Source organism: Bufo bufo, chromosome 4, assembly GCF_905171765.1.
Source record: "Bufo bufo chromosome 4, aBufBuf1.1, whole genome shotgun sequence".
In the NCBI taxonomy this organism is placed as follows: Eukaryota; Metazoa; Chordata; class Amphibia; order Anura; family Bufonidae; genus Bufo; species Bufo bufo.
In genome coordinates this window covers 277961529-277979878 of record NC_053392.1, presented here as the reverse complement: position 1 = coordinate 277979878, position 18350 = coordinate 277961529, and the positions used below count along the sequence as shown (strand labels likewise).

The following is an 18350-nucleotide window of genomic DNA, read 5'->3' as shown; positions in this document are numbered from 1 at the left end:
TAAGAAATCAGTATAAGAAATATACATGGACTCTTCTACAGGATACTGACAGGACACCAGTAATGACGGGCATGGATAAAGCTAAAGCAGCTCGGTCACCAGGATCAACCCTATTAAACCAGACCTACTGCCTGGTAGGGCTCAACATTTTAATCATATGCAAATGAGAAGTTTGAGAACCAGGAGGCGGGGCTGAATCCTTTGAGCACTGATTTGTAACACCCCCTGTGCTCTGCACATACCCTCCTCCCCTTGATTGACAGGGCTAGACATGCTGAGGTCAGAGCTGTGTCCTAGCATCTACATGTCATATAGACTATGTACTATAGCTTCACCACATTGAGATCTGCTCAGAAAGCTAATATACATATTACTGCTTTATTCACAAGCACAATATATGATTATAAGGACACTTGTAATATGCGTTAGCTTATAAGCATAGAAAAAACATGCATTTCTATGTCGTAATGCTATAGTTTATTGGTAAGTTGTCTGTCATGAGTTTAGAGATCCTGAGCTCAAGTTCCCAGAGAGGTTTAGATTAACTTTTTATTTTTTTTATTTTACCCATAATAAAAGGCTACACTACAATAAATAACATATATAATAATAATAAAAAAAACGTAATATATTTAAGTGGTTTTTTTTCTTGGGCTTCTTTCACATTAGCAATAGCATTGTCCGGCAGGCTAACAGTAGCTAACCTGTTATAGTGGGGCCGGAGCAGATTTCCGTCGGCACACGTGTGCTAGTGTTATACGGATCTGACAGGAGAACAGCTAATAACGCTACTGTGAAAGAAGCCTTATAAACCTGAAACCTATTACTGGTTTATTCACCGCCAATATATGATTATAAAGAAACTATGAATATTATTTAGCTTTCTAAAAAATAATTCTCAATATGATTAGGACATAGGCTTTTATTAGGGGTTCAATGTGGAAGAAAAAATATCTGAAGAAAAGAACCTGGGAGTTTTTCCAGGATTCAAATCTGGGATCCTCTACATGCAAAAACCAAACACTTACCACCAAGCTACAGCATTACCACATAGAGATAGATGCATGTCTTTTCTATGCTTATAAGCGATCACACATTACTGGTATCTTTATAATCATATATTCTGCCTGTGAATAAAGCAGTAAACACACAGCTCTAGAATACAGATCAGCCTGAGGTCTAGCCCTGTCCATCAAGGGGAGGGGCGCATGTGCAGAGCACAGGGGGTGTTACAAAGTAGTGCTCAGATGATTCGGCCCTGCTTCTTGGTGGTTGAACTTCTCATTCGCCTATGAATAAAAAACGCAGATATCTCTACAGACAAAAGAAAGGTATTGTTTTAATCAGCATGATGAGCCCTACCAGTCAGTATGTCTGGTTTAATAGGGGTTGATCCTGGCTCAAGGGGCATGACCTTTCTGCTACAGCTCTCTATCTGTGACTATCACAGGTTCTAACTTACATGACTGGAGGTATTTGAACGATGGAACTGAGCATGTGCTTCCACCTTAGTAGGTGGACATTTAGTGGTGGCACAGCCACTCTAACCCCTTAAGGCATGTACAGTGGATGCACTTTAAAGTGGCTGAGCAGGCGCCATAGCCACCAGACACCTTCTGTTTTACACAGCAGATGCATGGAGGCATTGTCCATGATCAGTAATGCCTATCACAGACATTTAATCCCTGAGATGCTGTAGTCAATTGTGACCACTGCTTCTGAGCGATAATACCCCGGGAGCACTGCTCTCTCAGGCCCCAAACGGCTCCCATAAGATCAAGGAAGCCATTGGGTTTCTCCTGCAGCCTCTGGCTTTCTGAAGGCTCTGAGATCTTCCAGAGCAAAGTTCCTATGGAGTCCTGCCTGTGGAAGGATTCCATAGGAACACAGTGGATCTCTTATAGGCTACAATGGTAAATCATTGAATAAAAAATTATCAAATAGCCATACAAACTCCAAAATGGTATCAATAAAGACTAGATAGCCCTCACACAGCTCTGTAGACGGAAATATAAAGAAGTTATATAGATGACGATACAAAGTATAGTATTAAAATCACTGTAATTGTACTAGGGCTACTTCCACACTAGCGTTATTCTTTTTTGGCATAGAGTTCCGTCCTAGGGGCTCTATACCGGAAAATAACTGATCAGGCATATCCCCATGCATTCTGAATGGAGAGCAATCCGTTCAGGATGTCTTCAGCAAAAGATAAAACTGTAGCATGCTACGGTTTTATCTCCGGTGAAAAAAAACTGAAGACTTGCCTGAATGCCGGCATTTTTCCCCATAGGAATGTATTAGTGCCGGATCCGTCCTGCGCAGACCGGTAAAAATGTAAAAAAAAAATACAGGACGGATCTGTCTTTCCGCATGAGAAGCGGAGAGACGGATCCGTTCTTGCAATGCATTTGTGAGACTGATCCGCATCCGGATGCGTCTCACAAATGCATTGTCACATCCCGATCGGCGGATCCGGCAGGCAGTTTCGACGACGGAACTGCTTGCCAGATCACACTGCTGCAAGTGTGAAAGTAGCCTAACCCGGAGAATAAAGGTAACCTTTCCCCTTTACTGCACCGGAAATGCTGTAGGACTGAAAGCCATAAAACTATGGTGCAATAGCGTTTTATTTTATTTTTTTGTTTTGTTTTTTCAAATTCTTGAATTGAATTCTTGAATGGAATTTTTTTCCATTTTTTTCCATCTTCCCACTATACTCTATGCAATAAAAAATAGTGCCTTTAGAAAATACAACTTGCCTCACAAAAACAAGCCAATGGAAAAATACAGTTTTGGCTTCAGGAAGGCAAGGAGTAAAAAATTGAAATTGCAAAAACCGAAAATCACTTTATCCCTAAGGGCTTAGGATGTAAAATTGCCACAGTTTTAAGTCTAATGATAATCTTTATTTATATAGCGCCAACATATTCTGCATTGCTTTCCAATCGGGGGTTCATGTACAGAGTGATAAATAACATAGCCACGAACAAGTCAACAAAGGGGAATGAGGGTCCTGCCTGCAAGAGCTTGCAATCTATAAGGAGTTAGGGGTGACACAGAAGGTAACAAGTGCTTGTTTCGTACAGTGGTCCAGCCATCTTAACACAATAGGGGAGTTGCTATAAGGCTGTATGAGCCATTCAGGGCTTGCTTTGAGTTTTAGTTTCACAAATACTAAAAAGCTACATGTTTGAGATCAGTGGTCTAGAAACTTATAGTGTGAGCAGAACCATATGAGACGACTCTGATAAAAAAAAAAAAAAAGTAGTACCGTTTAATTCTGCATTTTACAGAGGATCTGCTTGCAATAAAGTAAAATAAAATTACTTACCTGACAGATCCTGTGCCGCCGCTCCAGTTCTCCTACCTGGGATCTCTTTACCTGGCTGCAGCGGTAAAGTCACATTAACATGACCGCTGCAGCCAGTCACTGTCCTCAATGAGATGTCAGGTAAGTAATGATCACTTCTTTATTGCAAGCAGATTCCCTGTGTTGGCTGGTTTCCTCCTCTTGAAACTGTACAAACCCCTTTATCTCCTTCTTTCTTTTGGTTCAGTTATGCCTGAAATTATAATTAAAATGGAGAAGTAGATTTCTGTCTCCCTCTCACTATCAGATGTCGGGCTAGAAGACAACTGGCCTCAGCAGCAACCTCCCTCCCCTGCCTTATCCACAACAGGCCCTGGAAAATGGAGCAGTCACAGATTAACCTCGTCAGGAACACGTCGACAATCCTAAAGACTAACAAACTGTTACGAAAGATTTATTTTTATCACCCATTTCAAGGTTTATTGTCCCTTTTTGAAGATATTTTTACATGAAAATATTGAATCAAACACTAGAAGACTATATGTCCATGAGCTCGGCCCCCTCAGTTATAGTAGCATAGTACACTTGACATATCTACTTTAAATGGGTTATCTCATAATGACACCGCTATTCATTCACCTTGTTAGGGCATATGGGTGTCTTGGAGGAGGGAGGTTGCAAAGCTGGCTTCTCCGTACATTACACGGACTACCGTTAATTCATAATATATTCCCTATCATTTGGCTACATCAGCAAGAGCAATGTTTTACTGTAGTCTCCGGAATAATAATTCTCTTTTTCTTTTTCGTGCAGCAAATAAAGACTGCCCTTAAATACACGTTCGTGTTCATGATAGTGTGTACCTGTCTTCTTCTTGTTGGGTGAGTATGTTACTGTCTCCACATATCATATTTAAAGCAGCACAGCCTTACGATTTCCAAATGGATTTAAAGGGTTCCACTCTTTTTATAGAAGTTGCTGCATGGGTAAAAAAAAAAAGCTCTTAGCTCCCCTTACCAATCCCCCATCCCCCTTGTCCTCCCAATGCGTGATGATGAGAGAAAACGCAATACAGTGTCATTTTATGACACCATCTTATCCTGTCATGCATTGTGTCTCACACTTTTGACTAGGCGTAGCCATGTGTGAATATTTACTGTTTAGTCAAATGCATCAAGGTTTTTTTTCAAGGATTACAGCATTGTTCTCAGGATTGGTCGGACTCCGGATGAGCTCTGAGGCCTCTCCACATCATACTAGGCACAGCACCATGCATTGTGTAGTGGCTGTGCTTGGTATTGCAGTCTAGACCCTTTCACTTGAACGGGATTGAGCTGCACATAGGCCTGGTGACCAACGCACTGCAGGCTCTTCAAACAGCTATCGCAGGGGTGTCTGGAGTCGGGCTCCCGCTGATCTGATATTGATAACCTATCCTGTGGGATGGAGTCAAAAGGACTTCAGTCTGCACTCCGTCTGTATTGCGTGGTGCAGATGTCAAGGGAAGGCGTGATATCGAAAAAGGGGACCGGCACTCACTTTGTAGTTAAAGGGAACCTGTCACCGGGATTTTGGGTATAGAGCTGAGGACATGGGTTGCTAGATGGCCGATAGCACATCCTCAATATCACGTCCGCATAGCTCTGTGTGCTTTTATTGTGTAAAAAAAACGATTTGATACATATGCAAATTATCCTGAGTCATATCTCACTTGTGTGACCAGAGAAGTCATATTTTCAAGCTCTGACTCATCTCGGGTTAATTTGCATATGTATCAAATAGGTTTTTTACACAATAAAAGCACATAGAGCTATGGGGACTGGATATTGCGGATGTGCTAGTGGCCATCTAGCAGCCCATGTCCCCAGCTCTAATCACAAAATCCCGGTGACAGGTTCCCTTTAAATCTTGTTTGTTTTATTGTCACGTAGATGCAGTATTCTGACGCTTCTCGGCTCTAAGCAAGAGCCTTCTTCAAAGATTTAACTACAAAGTGAATGCCGATCCTCCTGTGCTGTGGAGAAGTCCTCAATACTTTTTCTTCTAGAAAACCCTCTTTAATAATAATTTCACCCTGATTTGAATTTCTCATGTTATTCTGTAATCACAAACGGCAATGGAGCAGTTCTGCTGCTGTAGTGTAAGTGCGCTGTGCTGATCCCATACTCTGTTAGGGAATTACTTATGCAGCTAAAGTCATACTTCGGAATTCTAGTAGAGCAGGAGATGCACACTGGGATCAAATTCCACAATTCAAACTGTCCTAAAACAGCACATGTTCCCATGGCAAAAAGAGGATATGAGAAAATCAGATTTCTCCCTGATCTTCCCTGCTCTATTATCAGATTGTTCTGGTTCATAAACTGTTCCATTCTGATGAGATGTTTGGTTATCAGTGCCTATATACAGCATTCACTGTGTATATATAATTATAGATCAACAGACGCTAGTAGAATCACTCCCCTACTTTTTTTTTATTTTTTTTGTTTACTCTTAATTTTTTTTCATCCTCTTTATGCAATTGCCTAATCTTGAAATTGCAGAGACACAAGGTTTCTGCTCAGAATTACTGAAGCATAATTTGTTTTGATCGCCTCTTTGAGTCTTCATGAAGTCAGTCTGCAATTATATCTAATTGCGTGTGCTTGGAGATCTGGTTAAGTAGACAAGCAAGCGCACACAAATGACCTATCCCTATATGCAAAGGTGAGAGACTTTTCTATTACATGAAGGTTAATTCCTTTTTTAATTTGTATCCGAATTGGCTTAACAAAGCTATTAATCAACAGTCCATTCGCCGTTTCAGAAAATCGCATTATTAAATTGAGACGCTACCTGCCAACTCTTTTGACGTAACCCTTTAAAATGAGTTGAAGCATTTCACTGTAGACTTTGCCTTCTCCTGGAAACATTTTCCCAGGTGATTATACATAGCCCAAAGCCGCTTCTGAGCGAGGCTTACAGGGTAGTGTGACCATACATGGATACGTTGACCCACATTTACTAATCCTGTTTAATTTGTAGACAGAATAAACGTATACAGTCTAGAAGTGCACTAAATGTATCACCGTGGCGGATGCTGGATGATTAATCTTGTGCTTTAGATGGTCTACTCTAGTTTATACCACCTATAAGTTGGCTTAGCTTACGCAGAAGATGTGCCAAAATTCTGTCAACTATAAATTCATCTAATCTGCACTACTTTTTGCGCTAGAATCGTGGATTTTAGCTTCATAAATATGTCCAGGTAGACAAATGCTGGCCATGTCCACATTCCTAGTTTAATACCTAGAAATGTTGAGGTTATTGGAAAAACTATTTTTATTTTTTTGTGCCTCTGAATAATAAATATGTGTAAAATTAGGTGCCACAGAATTTTAGGGCGAACAATGCCAAGAAAGTGGCACACTTTCTAGACCTAATTACACATTGCTGTTCAGCCCCCTGGTTGGGAGTTCTCTTGAGGATTGGGCAGTCCGCCTGTCGGATGTTGCTTGTCAAGAAGCCATGATGCACATCTTTGTGGTTGTGGTCAGGGTGGCACATTTCTTGTGGTCGATTTGGAACCTTACCTCAGCTTGCATCTTGCTCAGCATTCAGTAGATATATTCAGGTATAGAGTGCATCTCTCCATCTTTTATTTCCTTTTCCCTTTTTTTTGCCTCACTGATGAAAAATGCTACAAGTACGCTTTAGAAGTAGTCACTTTTCAGTGCATGGCAGCACATTGTGTGCAGGCATGATGTGAGGTCACAGCCAAGACACAACTACAAGGACAACCAGAATCAAGTGGGAATTTTCTTCCTCTAAAAATATTGTATTCTGCTACAGAGCCTTTTGCACAGTTGGGCTGACGTCCCTGCCTAGCCCTAATATTTAAGTAGCCCCAATTCAGAGACCCTTTACATATAAGAGAATTGCATAGATAATTCTGGTATTGAGTCATGTGAGCAAATGCTCCTGTTAGCCCACGACCTGTGCAGAGTTATGGTAGGCATTGCTGCAGATGTATGCCCAGACCACAGAAAACTGTGCAGGTAAATATACGTGTAAATGGACCTCTATTTAATCATGCATATTGTAAATAAACAGTAATATCCACTTCAAACAGCTGTAATATTTTATTTTTATTTATTTTTTATTTTAAGTTTACTTTACTAAATCGTTTACTTAGGAAATTTAAAGGGATTTTTCATACAAAATGTATGGTTTGATTTTCTCTCTGCTAAAGAAATCTACACTGGGCAGAGACAAGAATTAAGATTTGACATGTACAGTTGCAAGAAAAAGTATGTGAACCCTTTGGAATTATATGACTTTCTGCACAAATTGGTCATAAAATGTGATCTGATCTTCATCTAAGTCACAACAATAGACAATCACAGTCGGCTTAAACTAATAACACACAAAGAATTAAATGTTACCATGTTTTTATTGAACACACCATGTAAACATTCACAGTGCAGGTGGAAAAAGTATCTGAACCCTTGGATTTAATAACTGGTTGAACCTCCTTTGGCAGCAATAACTTCAACTAAACATTTCCTGTAGTTGCAGATCAGACGTGCACAACGGTCAGGAGTAATTCTTGACCATTCCTCTTTACAGATCTGTTTCAGTTCAGCAATATTCTTGGGATGTCTGGTGTGAATCGCTTTCTTGAGGTCATGCCACAGCATCTCAATCGGGTTGAGGTGAACCCCTAGACCAGGGGTAGGCAACCTCCAGCACTCCAGGTGTTGTGAAACTACAACTCCCAGCATGCATACTTGCTCTGCTCTTCTCAGAACTCTCATAGAAATGAATGGAGCATGCTGGGAATTGTAGTTTCACAACAGCTGGAGTGCCGGAGGTTGCTGATCCCTGCCCTAGACTAATGACATCTCCAAGAGCTAATTGGAGTGAGGTGTCAGCCAACTGGAGTCCAATCAATGAGATGAGATTGGAGGTGTTGATTACAGCTGCCCTGCCCTATAAAAAACACACACCAGTTCTGGGTTTGCTTTTCACAAGAAGCATTGCCTGATGTGACTGATGCCTCGCACAAAAGAATTGTTGACTTGCATAAAGCTGGAAAGAGTTATAAAAGTATCTCCAAAAGCCTTGCTGTTCATCAGTCCACGGTAAGACAAATTGTCCATAAATGGAGAAAGTTCAGCACTGATGCTACTCTCCCTAGGAGTGGCCATCCTGTAAAGATGACTGCAAGAGCACAGCGCAGACTGCTCAATGAGGTGAAGAAGAATCCTAGAGTGTCAGCTAAAGACTTACAAAAGTCTCTGGCATATGCTAATATCCCTGTTAGCGAATCTACGATACGTAAAACACTAAACAAGAATGGATTTCATGGAAGGATACCACAGAGGAAGCCACTGCTGTCAAAAAAAAAAACATTGCTGCACGTTTACAGTTTGCACAAGAGCACCTAGATGTTCCACAGCAGTACTGGCAAAATATTGTGTGGACAGATGAAACCAAAGTTGAGTTGTTTGGAAGAAAAACACAACACTATGTGGAGAAAAAGAGGCACAGCACACCAACATCAAAACCTCGTCCCAACTGTGAAATATGGTGGGTGGGGCATCATGGTTTGGGGCTGCTTTGCTGCGTCAGGGCCTGGACAGATTGCTATCATCGAAGGAAAAATGAATTTCCAAGTTTATCAAGACATTTTGCAGGATAACTTAAGGCCATCTGTCCACCAGCTGAAGCTCAACAGAAGATGGGTGTTGCAACAGGACAACGACCCAAAGCATAGAAGTAAATCAGCAACAAAATGGCTTAAACAGAAGAAAATACGCCTTCTGGAGTGGCCCAGTCAGAGTCCTGACCTCAACCCGATTGAGATGCTGTGGCATGACCTCAAGAAAGCGATTCACACCAGACATCCCAAGAATATTGCTGAAGTGAAACAGTTCTGTAAAGAGGAATGGTCAAGAATTACTCCTGACCGTTGTGCATGTCTGATCTGCAACTACAGGAAACGTTTGGTTGAAGTTATTGCTGCCAAAGGAGGTTCAACCAGTTATTAAATCCAAGGGTTCACATACTTTTTCCACCTGCAGTGTGAATGTTTACATGGTGTGTTCAATAAAAACATGGTAACATTTAATTCTTTGTGTATTAGTTTAAGCAGACTGTGATTGTCTATTGTTGTGACATAGATGATCAGATCACATTGTATGACCAATTTGTGCAGAAATCCATATAATTCCAAAGGGTTCAAATACTTTCTTTCAACTGTATGTGAAAACGTCTTTGAGGAGTGTAGTCTTCTTTAGTCTCTAAAAGGTGTGTTCCCCTTCAAGGGCACTTTCTGCTCTCCCCCCTTCCCTACATGTCACTGTCCCTGTGGAGAGAATTATACCTACATGCTTCCTGCTGCTAAACTCCTACCCCTGCTGCCTCGCTCCGGTCCCTGTGTGTTCAAGTGATATGACACATTGGGGACACTTTACCACTTTTACAGCAGCCACGTGACCTACATCAAATAGGATGTTGACCACGCAAGGGCCGAAACTCTGCAGCAGTGGGGGAGCGATGAAGCCAGAACCAAGTGGTGGGGAGAAGGTAAGTAGGATTCCCTCAACAGGTCTGGCTACCTGGTGGGTGGGTCTACCCCAAAAAAAACAAAAGAGAACAAAGCTTTTATAGGGATATTCCTGTTTATTTGCAACATGCATGCTTCATTTAAATGGAGGTACGTTTATATATGTGATATTAACCTTTTTTTTTTTTTTTTTTTTTTTTTTTTTTTTTTTTTATAGATTACCTCAATTGTATGTGCATTTTTCCTTTTATTATCCTGACAAAATGGAAGGGCACTGATTCTTTTTTGGTATCTTAAAAAGGCTCTGTCACCAGGATCAACCCTATTAAACCAGACCTACATCCTGGTAGGGCTCATCATGCTGATTACGACTATATATTTCTTTTGTCTGTATGCTAAACAGTTGGAGAGAAATCATCGTTTTTATTCATATGCAAATGAGAATTTCAAGCACTCAGAGGCAGGGCTGAATGGTCTGAGCACTGCTTTGTTACACCCCCTGTGCTCTACACTCCCCCCCACCCCCTTCCTTTCCATTTATTGACAGGGCTAGTCATCAGGCTGTGGGTAGAGCTGTGTGCTAGCTTGTAAATAGGTTGTAAATATCTTATACACTATGTACTATAGCTTCACCACACTGCGATCTAATCTACATATTACTGCTGTATTCACAGGCAGAATATATGATTATACAGACACCAGTAATGTGTGATAGCTTATAAGCATAGAAAAAACATGCATCTCTATGTGGTAATGCTGTAGCTTGCTGGTTAAGTGATTCATCTTGTTATGTACAGATTCTAGGTTTGAATCTTGGGAGAGGTGTCAAAAAATGTTTTCTTCAGAGATTATATATATATATATATATATATATATATATATATATATATATATATATATATATATATATAAAGGAAGAAAAATGGCGGCACTGGCACAAGTAGGAGAAAACGGGTGCACGTCTCAGGGGGATTAGACTTACAGCCCCAATCAATGGATCCAGAAAAAAGAGCGGCACTCCGGTAGATAAAAGCAAAGTGAACCCTTTATTCACACAGGTGGTGCTAGCACCACCTGTGTGAATAAAGGGTTCACTTTGCTTTTATCTACCGGAGTGCCGCTCTTTTTTCTGGATCTATATATATATATATATATATTATATTTTTTTTTTTCTTCCACATTAATCCCGTAAGAAAAGTCTGTCCTTTATTATATTGAAAACTAGCAGAAGGACCCGGCTTCGCACTGGTATAGTTCATCTATTTCACTTAATGTTTGTGTGTGTCGTTAAAAGATATTGACAGTATCCCCCATAACAGTGAACTCCACAGCCCCCCCCCCCCCCCACAGTGCCAGCCTTCTTAAAATGGGACATCCACAGCAGCCCATCCCCTTAACTTTGACCTTCACAGCACCCCACTCCCTTGAAAGTGACCTCCTCAGGGGTCCGCCCCTTTAACAGTGACCCCTACAGCACCCCACCCCTTAACACTGAACTCAATAGGGGACTGTCCCCTTATCTGTGCCCTCCATTGTTCCCTGTCCCCTTAACAGAGACTTCCCGCTCCCTTAACAGTTACCTCACAGTACCCTGTTGCATTAACAGTGACCTCCACAGCAGCTGATCCTTTAATAGTGGCCCCTGCCCCCTTAACAGTGACCTTGACAGTGCCCTCCTCTTTAACAGTGACCTCCACAGTGGCCCTCTATTGTTCCCTGTCCCCTTAACAGAGACTTCCCGCTCCCTTAACAGTTACCTCACAGTACCCTGTTGCATTAACAGTGACCTCCACAGCAGCTGCTCCTTTAATAGTGGCCCCTGCCCCCTTTAACAGTGACCTCGACAGTGCCCTCCTCTTTAACAGTGACCTCCACAGTGCCCGCCCCCTTAACAGTGACCTCCACAGTGCCCGCCCCCTTAACAGTGACCTCCACAGTGCCCGCCCCTTAACAGTGACCTCCACAGTGCCCCTCCATTGTTCCCTGTCCCCTTAACAGAGACTTCCCGCTCCCTTAACAGTTACCTCACAGTACCCTGTTGCATTAACAGTGACCTCCACAGCAGCTGCTCCTTTAATAGTGGCCCTTGCCCCCTTTAACAGTGACCTCGACAGTGCCCTCCTCTTTAACAGTGACCTCCACAGTGCCCGCCCCCTTAACAGTGACCTCCACAGTGCCCGCCCCCTTAACAGTGACCTCCACAGTGCCCGCCCCCTTAACAGTGACCTCCACAGTGCCCGCCCCCTTAACAGTGACCTCCACAGTGCCCCTCCATTGTTCCCTGTCCCCTTAACAGAGACTTCCCGCTCCCTTAACAGTTACCTCACAGTACCCTGTTGCATTAACAGTGACCTCCACAGCAGCTGCTCCTTTAATAGTGGCCCCTGCCCCCTTTAACAGTGACCTCGACAGTGCCCTCCTCTTTAACAGTGACCTCCACAGTGCCCGCCCCTTTAACAGTGACCTCCACATTGGCCCCCAGCCCCCTTAACAGTGAACTTCACAGTGGCCGCCCCTTTAAGGCTAGGGCTACATGACGACATGTGTTGTGCGACAGTTTGTCGTACCAATGTCGCGCAACAATTTTTGTAATGATAGGCTATGGTGTCACACTACGACATGCTACGACTGCGACACAACAGTCGCAAAAAATCCATCCAAGATGGAAACCTGGAGTAAAGCTGTGTGTATGTGGAGACTAAGGGCCTGCAAGCTTCTATTGGCTGATAAGGGACATGTGACTGTGTGTATGGCAGTTGGGATATGAAGAGAAAGACTTGCTGGCTTGTATTGGCTATGCAGGTCATTTTTTGGGAATGTCTCAGGAACAGTACGTCCTAGAGAGCTGTGACCCCCACAAGATTTCTTTCCAGGTAGCAAGGGTTACTGGTGTCTATCTAATCCTATATTCTGCCTGTGAATAAAGCAGTAATATGTATGTTGGCTTTCTGAGCAGATCGCAGTGTGGTGAAGCTGTAGTGTATGTGATAGTTACATGGTAACACACAGCTCCAGGACAGGGCTGTGCCCTCAGCCTGCTGTCTAGCCCTGTCAATCAATGGGAGAGGGGAGTGTGCAGAGCACATGGGGTGTTACATAGCAGTGCTCAGACCATTCAGCCCCGCCTCCTAGTGCTCCAATTGCTCATGTGCATATGGATTAAAACACAGATGTCTCTGCAGCTACTTATCATACAGACAAAAGAAAGGTATTGTTTTAATCAGCATGATGAGCCCTGCCTGGCAGTTATGTTTGGTTTAATAGGGTTGATCCTGGTGACAGAGCTGCTTTAACCCCTTAAGGACGCAGGGCGTACCGGTACGCCCTATTTCCCGAGTCCTTAAGGACCAAGGGCGTACAGGTACGTCCTGACTTAAATTCGGAATTCCGGCGCCGCAGGGGTTAATCGGAACGGGACGCCGGCTGAAATCATTCAGCCGGCATCCCGTAACAACGCAGGGGGGGGTCATTTGACCCCCCCGTATCGGCGATCGCAGCAAACCGCAGGTCAATTCAGACCTGCGGTTTGCTGCGCTTTTTGCAGTTTCTGATCGCCGCGGTCCCTGACCGCGGGGATCAGAAACTTTAGAGTGGCTAAAATCATTATTTTTCACCCCCCCCTGCACCCCTGCACGATTTTATGCCGGAGGGTGGTGCGGGGGGGGTGTCGCAGGCGGTGGGGGCGTTGCGGGAGGCGGGCGGTGCGGCAGGCGGGATCGCGATCCCCCGCCCGCCTCCCCATGAACGATCGTTGGCTTCTAGTGGGTATACCAGGGTGCCAGCACATTGCTGGCACCCTGGTATAAACGGCTGACATCTGTGAAGATGTCAGCCGTTTAACCCTTTCCATACCGCGGTCCGTACGGACCGCTGTATGGAAAAAGTTAACTGTCATTGGTCAGGGAGCTCCCTCCCTCTCCATCGGGGGGCTGCTGTGCCTTTGCAGCCCCCCGATGGAGAGGGAGAGAGCCCCCAGAGAGCCCCCCTCAGCCCCGTCCTTACCCTTCCCCGTCTGCGAAGTTCTGAGCAGACGGGGAGGGTTCCCATGGCAACAGGACGCCTGCTCAGGCGTCCTGCTGTCCATGGTGCTGAACAGATCTGTGCTAAAAGCACAGATCTGTTCAGTGTAAGTAAAATACAGTACAGAACAATATATATTGTTCTGTACTGTATTATACAGACACCAGACCCACTGGATCTTCAAGAACCAAGTGGGTCTGGGTCACAAAAATGTAAAAAAAAGTGAAAAAAGTTAAGATAAAAAAAAAAACATTTATCACTGAATAAAAATTAAAAAAATAAAATAAACTACACATATTAGGTATCGCCGCGTCCGTAACGACCTGATCTATAAAATGGTCATGTTACTTTCCCCGCACGGTGAACGCCATAAAAATAAAAAAATAAAAACTATGAGAAAATTGAAATTTTGCCCACCTTACTGGTATGTCCCAAGTAAAAGGTAAAAAAACAAAACTGTTAGACGAACCAATTCCTTCAGAAAAAAATAAAAAAATCAAGACAATGTCCATTGTATTGATATACACATTCGAGTAACTAATCGTACCTACATTAAATGGCTTCTCTCACCAGGAATAACACTATTAACGTGACTGACATTAGCGATGTGCTAATGTAAACCTAACTAGCCTAGTCCTGTTTTAATACATGCCCCCGTTACTGCAGAAATATAACTTACATTAAATGCAAATTAGCCGCTAGTAGCAGGGGGGGGGGGGGGTTGCTCCTGCTCCTAGAGGCTCCGTTCTGCCACCTTTATCCATGCCCACCAAGACTTGATTGACAGGGCCATGCTGCGTTCACGTCCTTCTTCCTGGCCCTGAGTGCAGGTGTAATCTTGTGCCTGCGGTGTGCCGTTTAGTATTCGGCGCAGGCATAGTGAAGGAAGAATACTCGCTGGCTGCCGATTTCCTTACTGCTCTTGCGCCGCATACGTCATAGTACATCTGGAAGAAGACACTCTTTTCAGAATGATGCCTGCTGGTGTCTTCTTCTAGGTGTACTGTGACATATTTGGCGCAGTAAGGAAGTCTGCAGCAGGCGAGCATCCTTCCTTCACTATGCCTGCGCCGAATACTAAACTGCACAGCACAGGCATGAGATTTCACCCGCACTCAGGGCCAGGCAGGAAGACGTGACCGCTGCCTGGCCCTGTCGATTAAGTCTTGGAGGGCGTGGACAGAGGTGGGAGAACGAAGCTTCTAGAAGCATGAGCAACGCCCCCGATTTGCATATAATAAAATATTTAATTTTATTATAATATTTCTGCAGTAACGGGGCATGTATACAAACAGGACTAGGCTAGTTAGGTTCATTTGACATTGGCACATCTATAATATCAGCCAGGTTAATATTGTTGTTTCAGTGTTGTACAAAATAGCGCTCGGGCTTTCAATCACCCATCATCTTCCAGAAGCTGTTTCTTTGGATACAAAGACTAGATTCCTGTTTTCAAAAGAATGCTTTAGTTTAGAAAAAAAAAAAGATGGCATGTGTTGCCTGCTAAATGCGACATTCTGATATTTGGTGCATTCCTATATGTTGAGTGGCACAGTATATGTATGTGTCAATGAATATTAGTAACAGTTTCTATTTAGTATTTTTTGCCTGTGTTTTTTTTATTTTATTTTATTTTTTATTAAAAAAAATAAAAAAGCTAGAGAAGAAAAGTTTACTGTCATATCTAATGATTGATCTTGGTCTCTTTTTAGTGCATTCGCACCACTGGATATTCCGACAGGCAAAAACATCTCTGAGTTTGATAAGATCAAGGTTCTATTTGAAGAACTCGGTAGCAGTTGTAAGTCTTCTTTGTTACCTTCATCACATTTCTTATTCAGCTACTTATTTGTAGCTTATTGTTTGTCAAATATGTTCACTTACTTTGCACATTAATGTCATTTTTCCTATAAAAAAAAAATGGAACAGCCAGTATTGGCTAGAGACTGGGCTTCCATGTTGTGTCCCTGCAGTGAGCTGCATTGGGGCCTTTTACAAGGGTCTGCGAGCTAGCACTGATCAAGGATATGGCATGTCGGTGATTGGTGCTTTTTTAGTAGATTTAAAGGGAACCTGTCACCATGAAAATGCAGTGCATTCTGCAGGCAGCATTGGTGGAAAACAGGAGGAGATAAGCAGATGTGGTTTTATGAAAAATGATTCAGCAAAATTTGTAATTTATTCTTTTAAATCTCTGCTCTTTTTGCCTTTAGGAGTCATGTGGACGGTCCTAATTAGTGATAAAGCCGATCACAGACTTTTAACCCCTCAGATGCAGTGCTCATTTAAAACCACGGCAGAAAAATCCCAGGATCACTGCGCTCCCAAGGTCCGAATGGCTCCTTCTGAAGCCTCCGATCCCTGTGGCAGTGCTTCGTAGAAATAATGAATCTACAATACACTGCAATGTTAAATCATTGCAGTCTATGGGAGAAGCAATCAGACGATGACATGTTAGTCCCCTAGGAGAACTTAAAATAAATGTAAAAAGAAGTTTTTAAAAATTAAAGAATTAATTAATATTCATACCCCCTCTTTTCTTATATTAAAAATAAACAATAAAAGCGGAATTGGCATCAGCAGATCCCACAATGCCTGAACTTTTAAAATATTGAAGTATTTATCCCGTAATGAAAAAATAATCAAAATGGCCAGTTTACCTTTTTTTTTTTTTTGCTACCTCCACTTCCAAAAAAATGGAATAAAAAGGCGTACCCACTCCAAATTTTCATTAAAAACTACAGATCGCCCTGCAAAAAATAAGCCCACACAAAGGCAATATAAGATGGTGCTATTACAAAGTACAGCGTATCCCTCAAGAAACAAAAAACAAACAAACCGTAATACGACTGTGAATGAAAAAAAAAACTTGCTAATTTATGTAACGGGATTAGTCTGACTATGTTTACCTTAGTTCCCTAGTTAATACTTTTGTATAGGTATTGAATTACCTAGTAATTGCAGCATGTTCTTTCCTCCCCCAGGCTTTTCAGTGGTGCGGCTAAAACAGCGTTGCTAGGTGTACTCTGTCTCCTGTCTTCTATATACAGAAGATAGAGCACATAGTAGTGGGCAGTCCCGAACGCTGCATGCGTGCTCCTGTCGGACCGGGATAAGGCGTTATCGCAAAGTGCCGATATTCACGATAAAAATTTGCGATTTAGTATATGCGCAATCAACACTACTCAGGAGGTAGAGGGCGTGTTTAAGTCTGCAGAAAGCCGATTGGTTGGGGTGAGGCTGATCGTTCCCGAGATGAGCCAAATGAATTCTGGGTACTTAGGGAGGGAGGTCTTAGCCTCAGGGTAAGGGCATCGGTGGCCATCTTGAGAAGATAGTCAGAAAGAAGTCTTGTGAGGAGCGGTTGCTATGGATGGGATCTTATTAAACAAGTGGTATGTGAACACAATGATTAGTGATTATGGATTATCACCACAGCAGCAACAACCTATATGAAAATAGAATTTAAGAACAACTTCCACATTTCCTTTTCTTTGGATCTTCTAGCTTTCCGTTTCTGTGAGCATTTAACACCTTGAAGGGTTAACACAAGGGACAACTTCTTACTGTAGATTAGATAAACGCATATGCCATTACTTCTTGTTCAGCTGCTTAGAAGAACAGCTGTTTTACAATCCCGATATGGAGAAAGTCTTCATAATTGCTGTTCCCAGATAATTTTCAAGCTTAACTTGAATCCTAGTTATTTTTATTTACCATATTCAAATAATGGTTTTGGACCTTCAGTAACCTCTGACCACCTCTCCAGAAGACGGGGCTCTACCTTTGGCCTCATGCACACGACCGTTTTCTTTTGCGGTCCGCAAAACGGATTTCCGTTGTTCCGTGATCCGTGACAGTTTTTTCTTCCGTGGGTCTTCCTTGATTTTTGGAGGATCCACGGACATGAAAAGTGAAAAAAAACACTAAGTCAAGTTTGCATTGAAAATTATAGGAAAAACGGACACGGATCACGGACGCGGATGACTATCTTGTGTGCATCCGTGATTTTTCACCGACCCATTGACTTGAATGGGTCCGTGAACCGTTGTCCGTGAAAAAAATAGGACAGGTCATATTTTTTTCACGGACTGGAAAAACGGATCACGGACGCAGAAGCCAAACGGTGCATTTTCCGATTTTTCCACGGACCCATTGAAAATCAATAGGTCCACAAAAAAAAAACGGAAAAACGGCCGCGGATGCACACAACGGTCGTGTGCATGAGGCCTTTATATGTAAGGGTGCATCCACAAAGAGTTTATGGGGTGGACGTAGAATTCAGAGAGGCATTTTACAGTAGTAGCAAAGTGGATGAGGTCTCATTCACACGTGTCTTTATTTTGGTCCGTAAACCACGGATCTGCAGAATTTGGATACCTTTTGTGTGCACGCCACATTTTTCTCATTCCATTCAAAGAAATAGGACACGTTCTATCATTTGGGAATGGCCACACGGAGTCGCAA

General features: G+C 42.7%; 1 protein-coding gene across 1 annotated transcript in view; it reads left to right on the top strand.

Annotated features, from left to right (window-relative positions):
• LMBRD1 (LMBR1 domain containing 1) overlaps positions 1-18350 on the top strand; it is a 263866-nt gene that overhangs the window by 110909 nt on the left and 134607 nt on the right. The window contains exons 5-6 of the mRNA XM_040428628.1: positions 4127-4194; positions 15596-15684. Coding sequence (XP_040284562.1) covers positions 4127-4194; positions 15596-15684 — 157 coding nt within the window. The remainder of the gene's footprint in view (positions 1-4126; positions 4195-15595; positions 15685-18350) is intronic.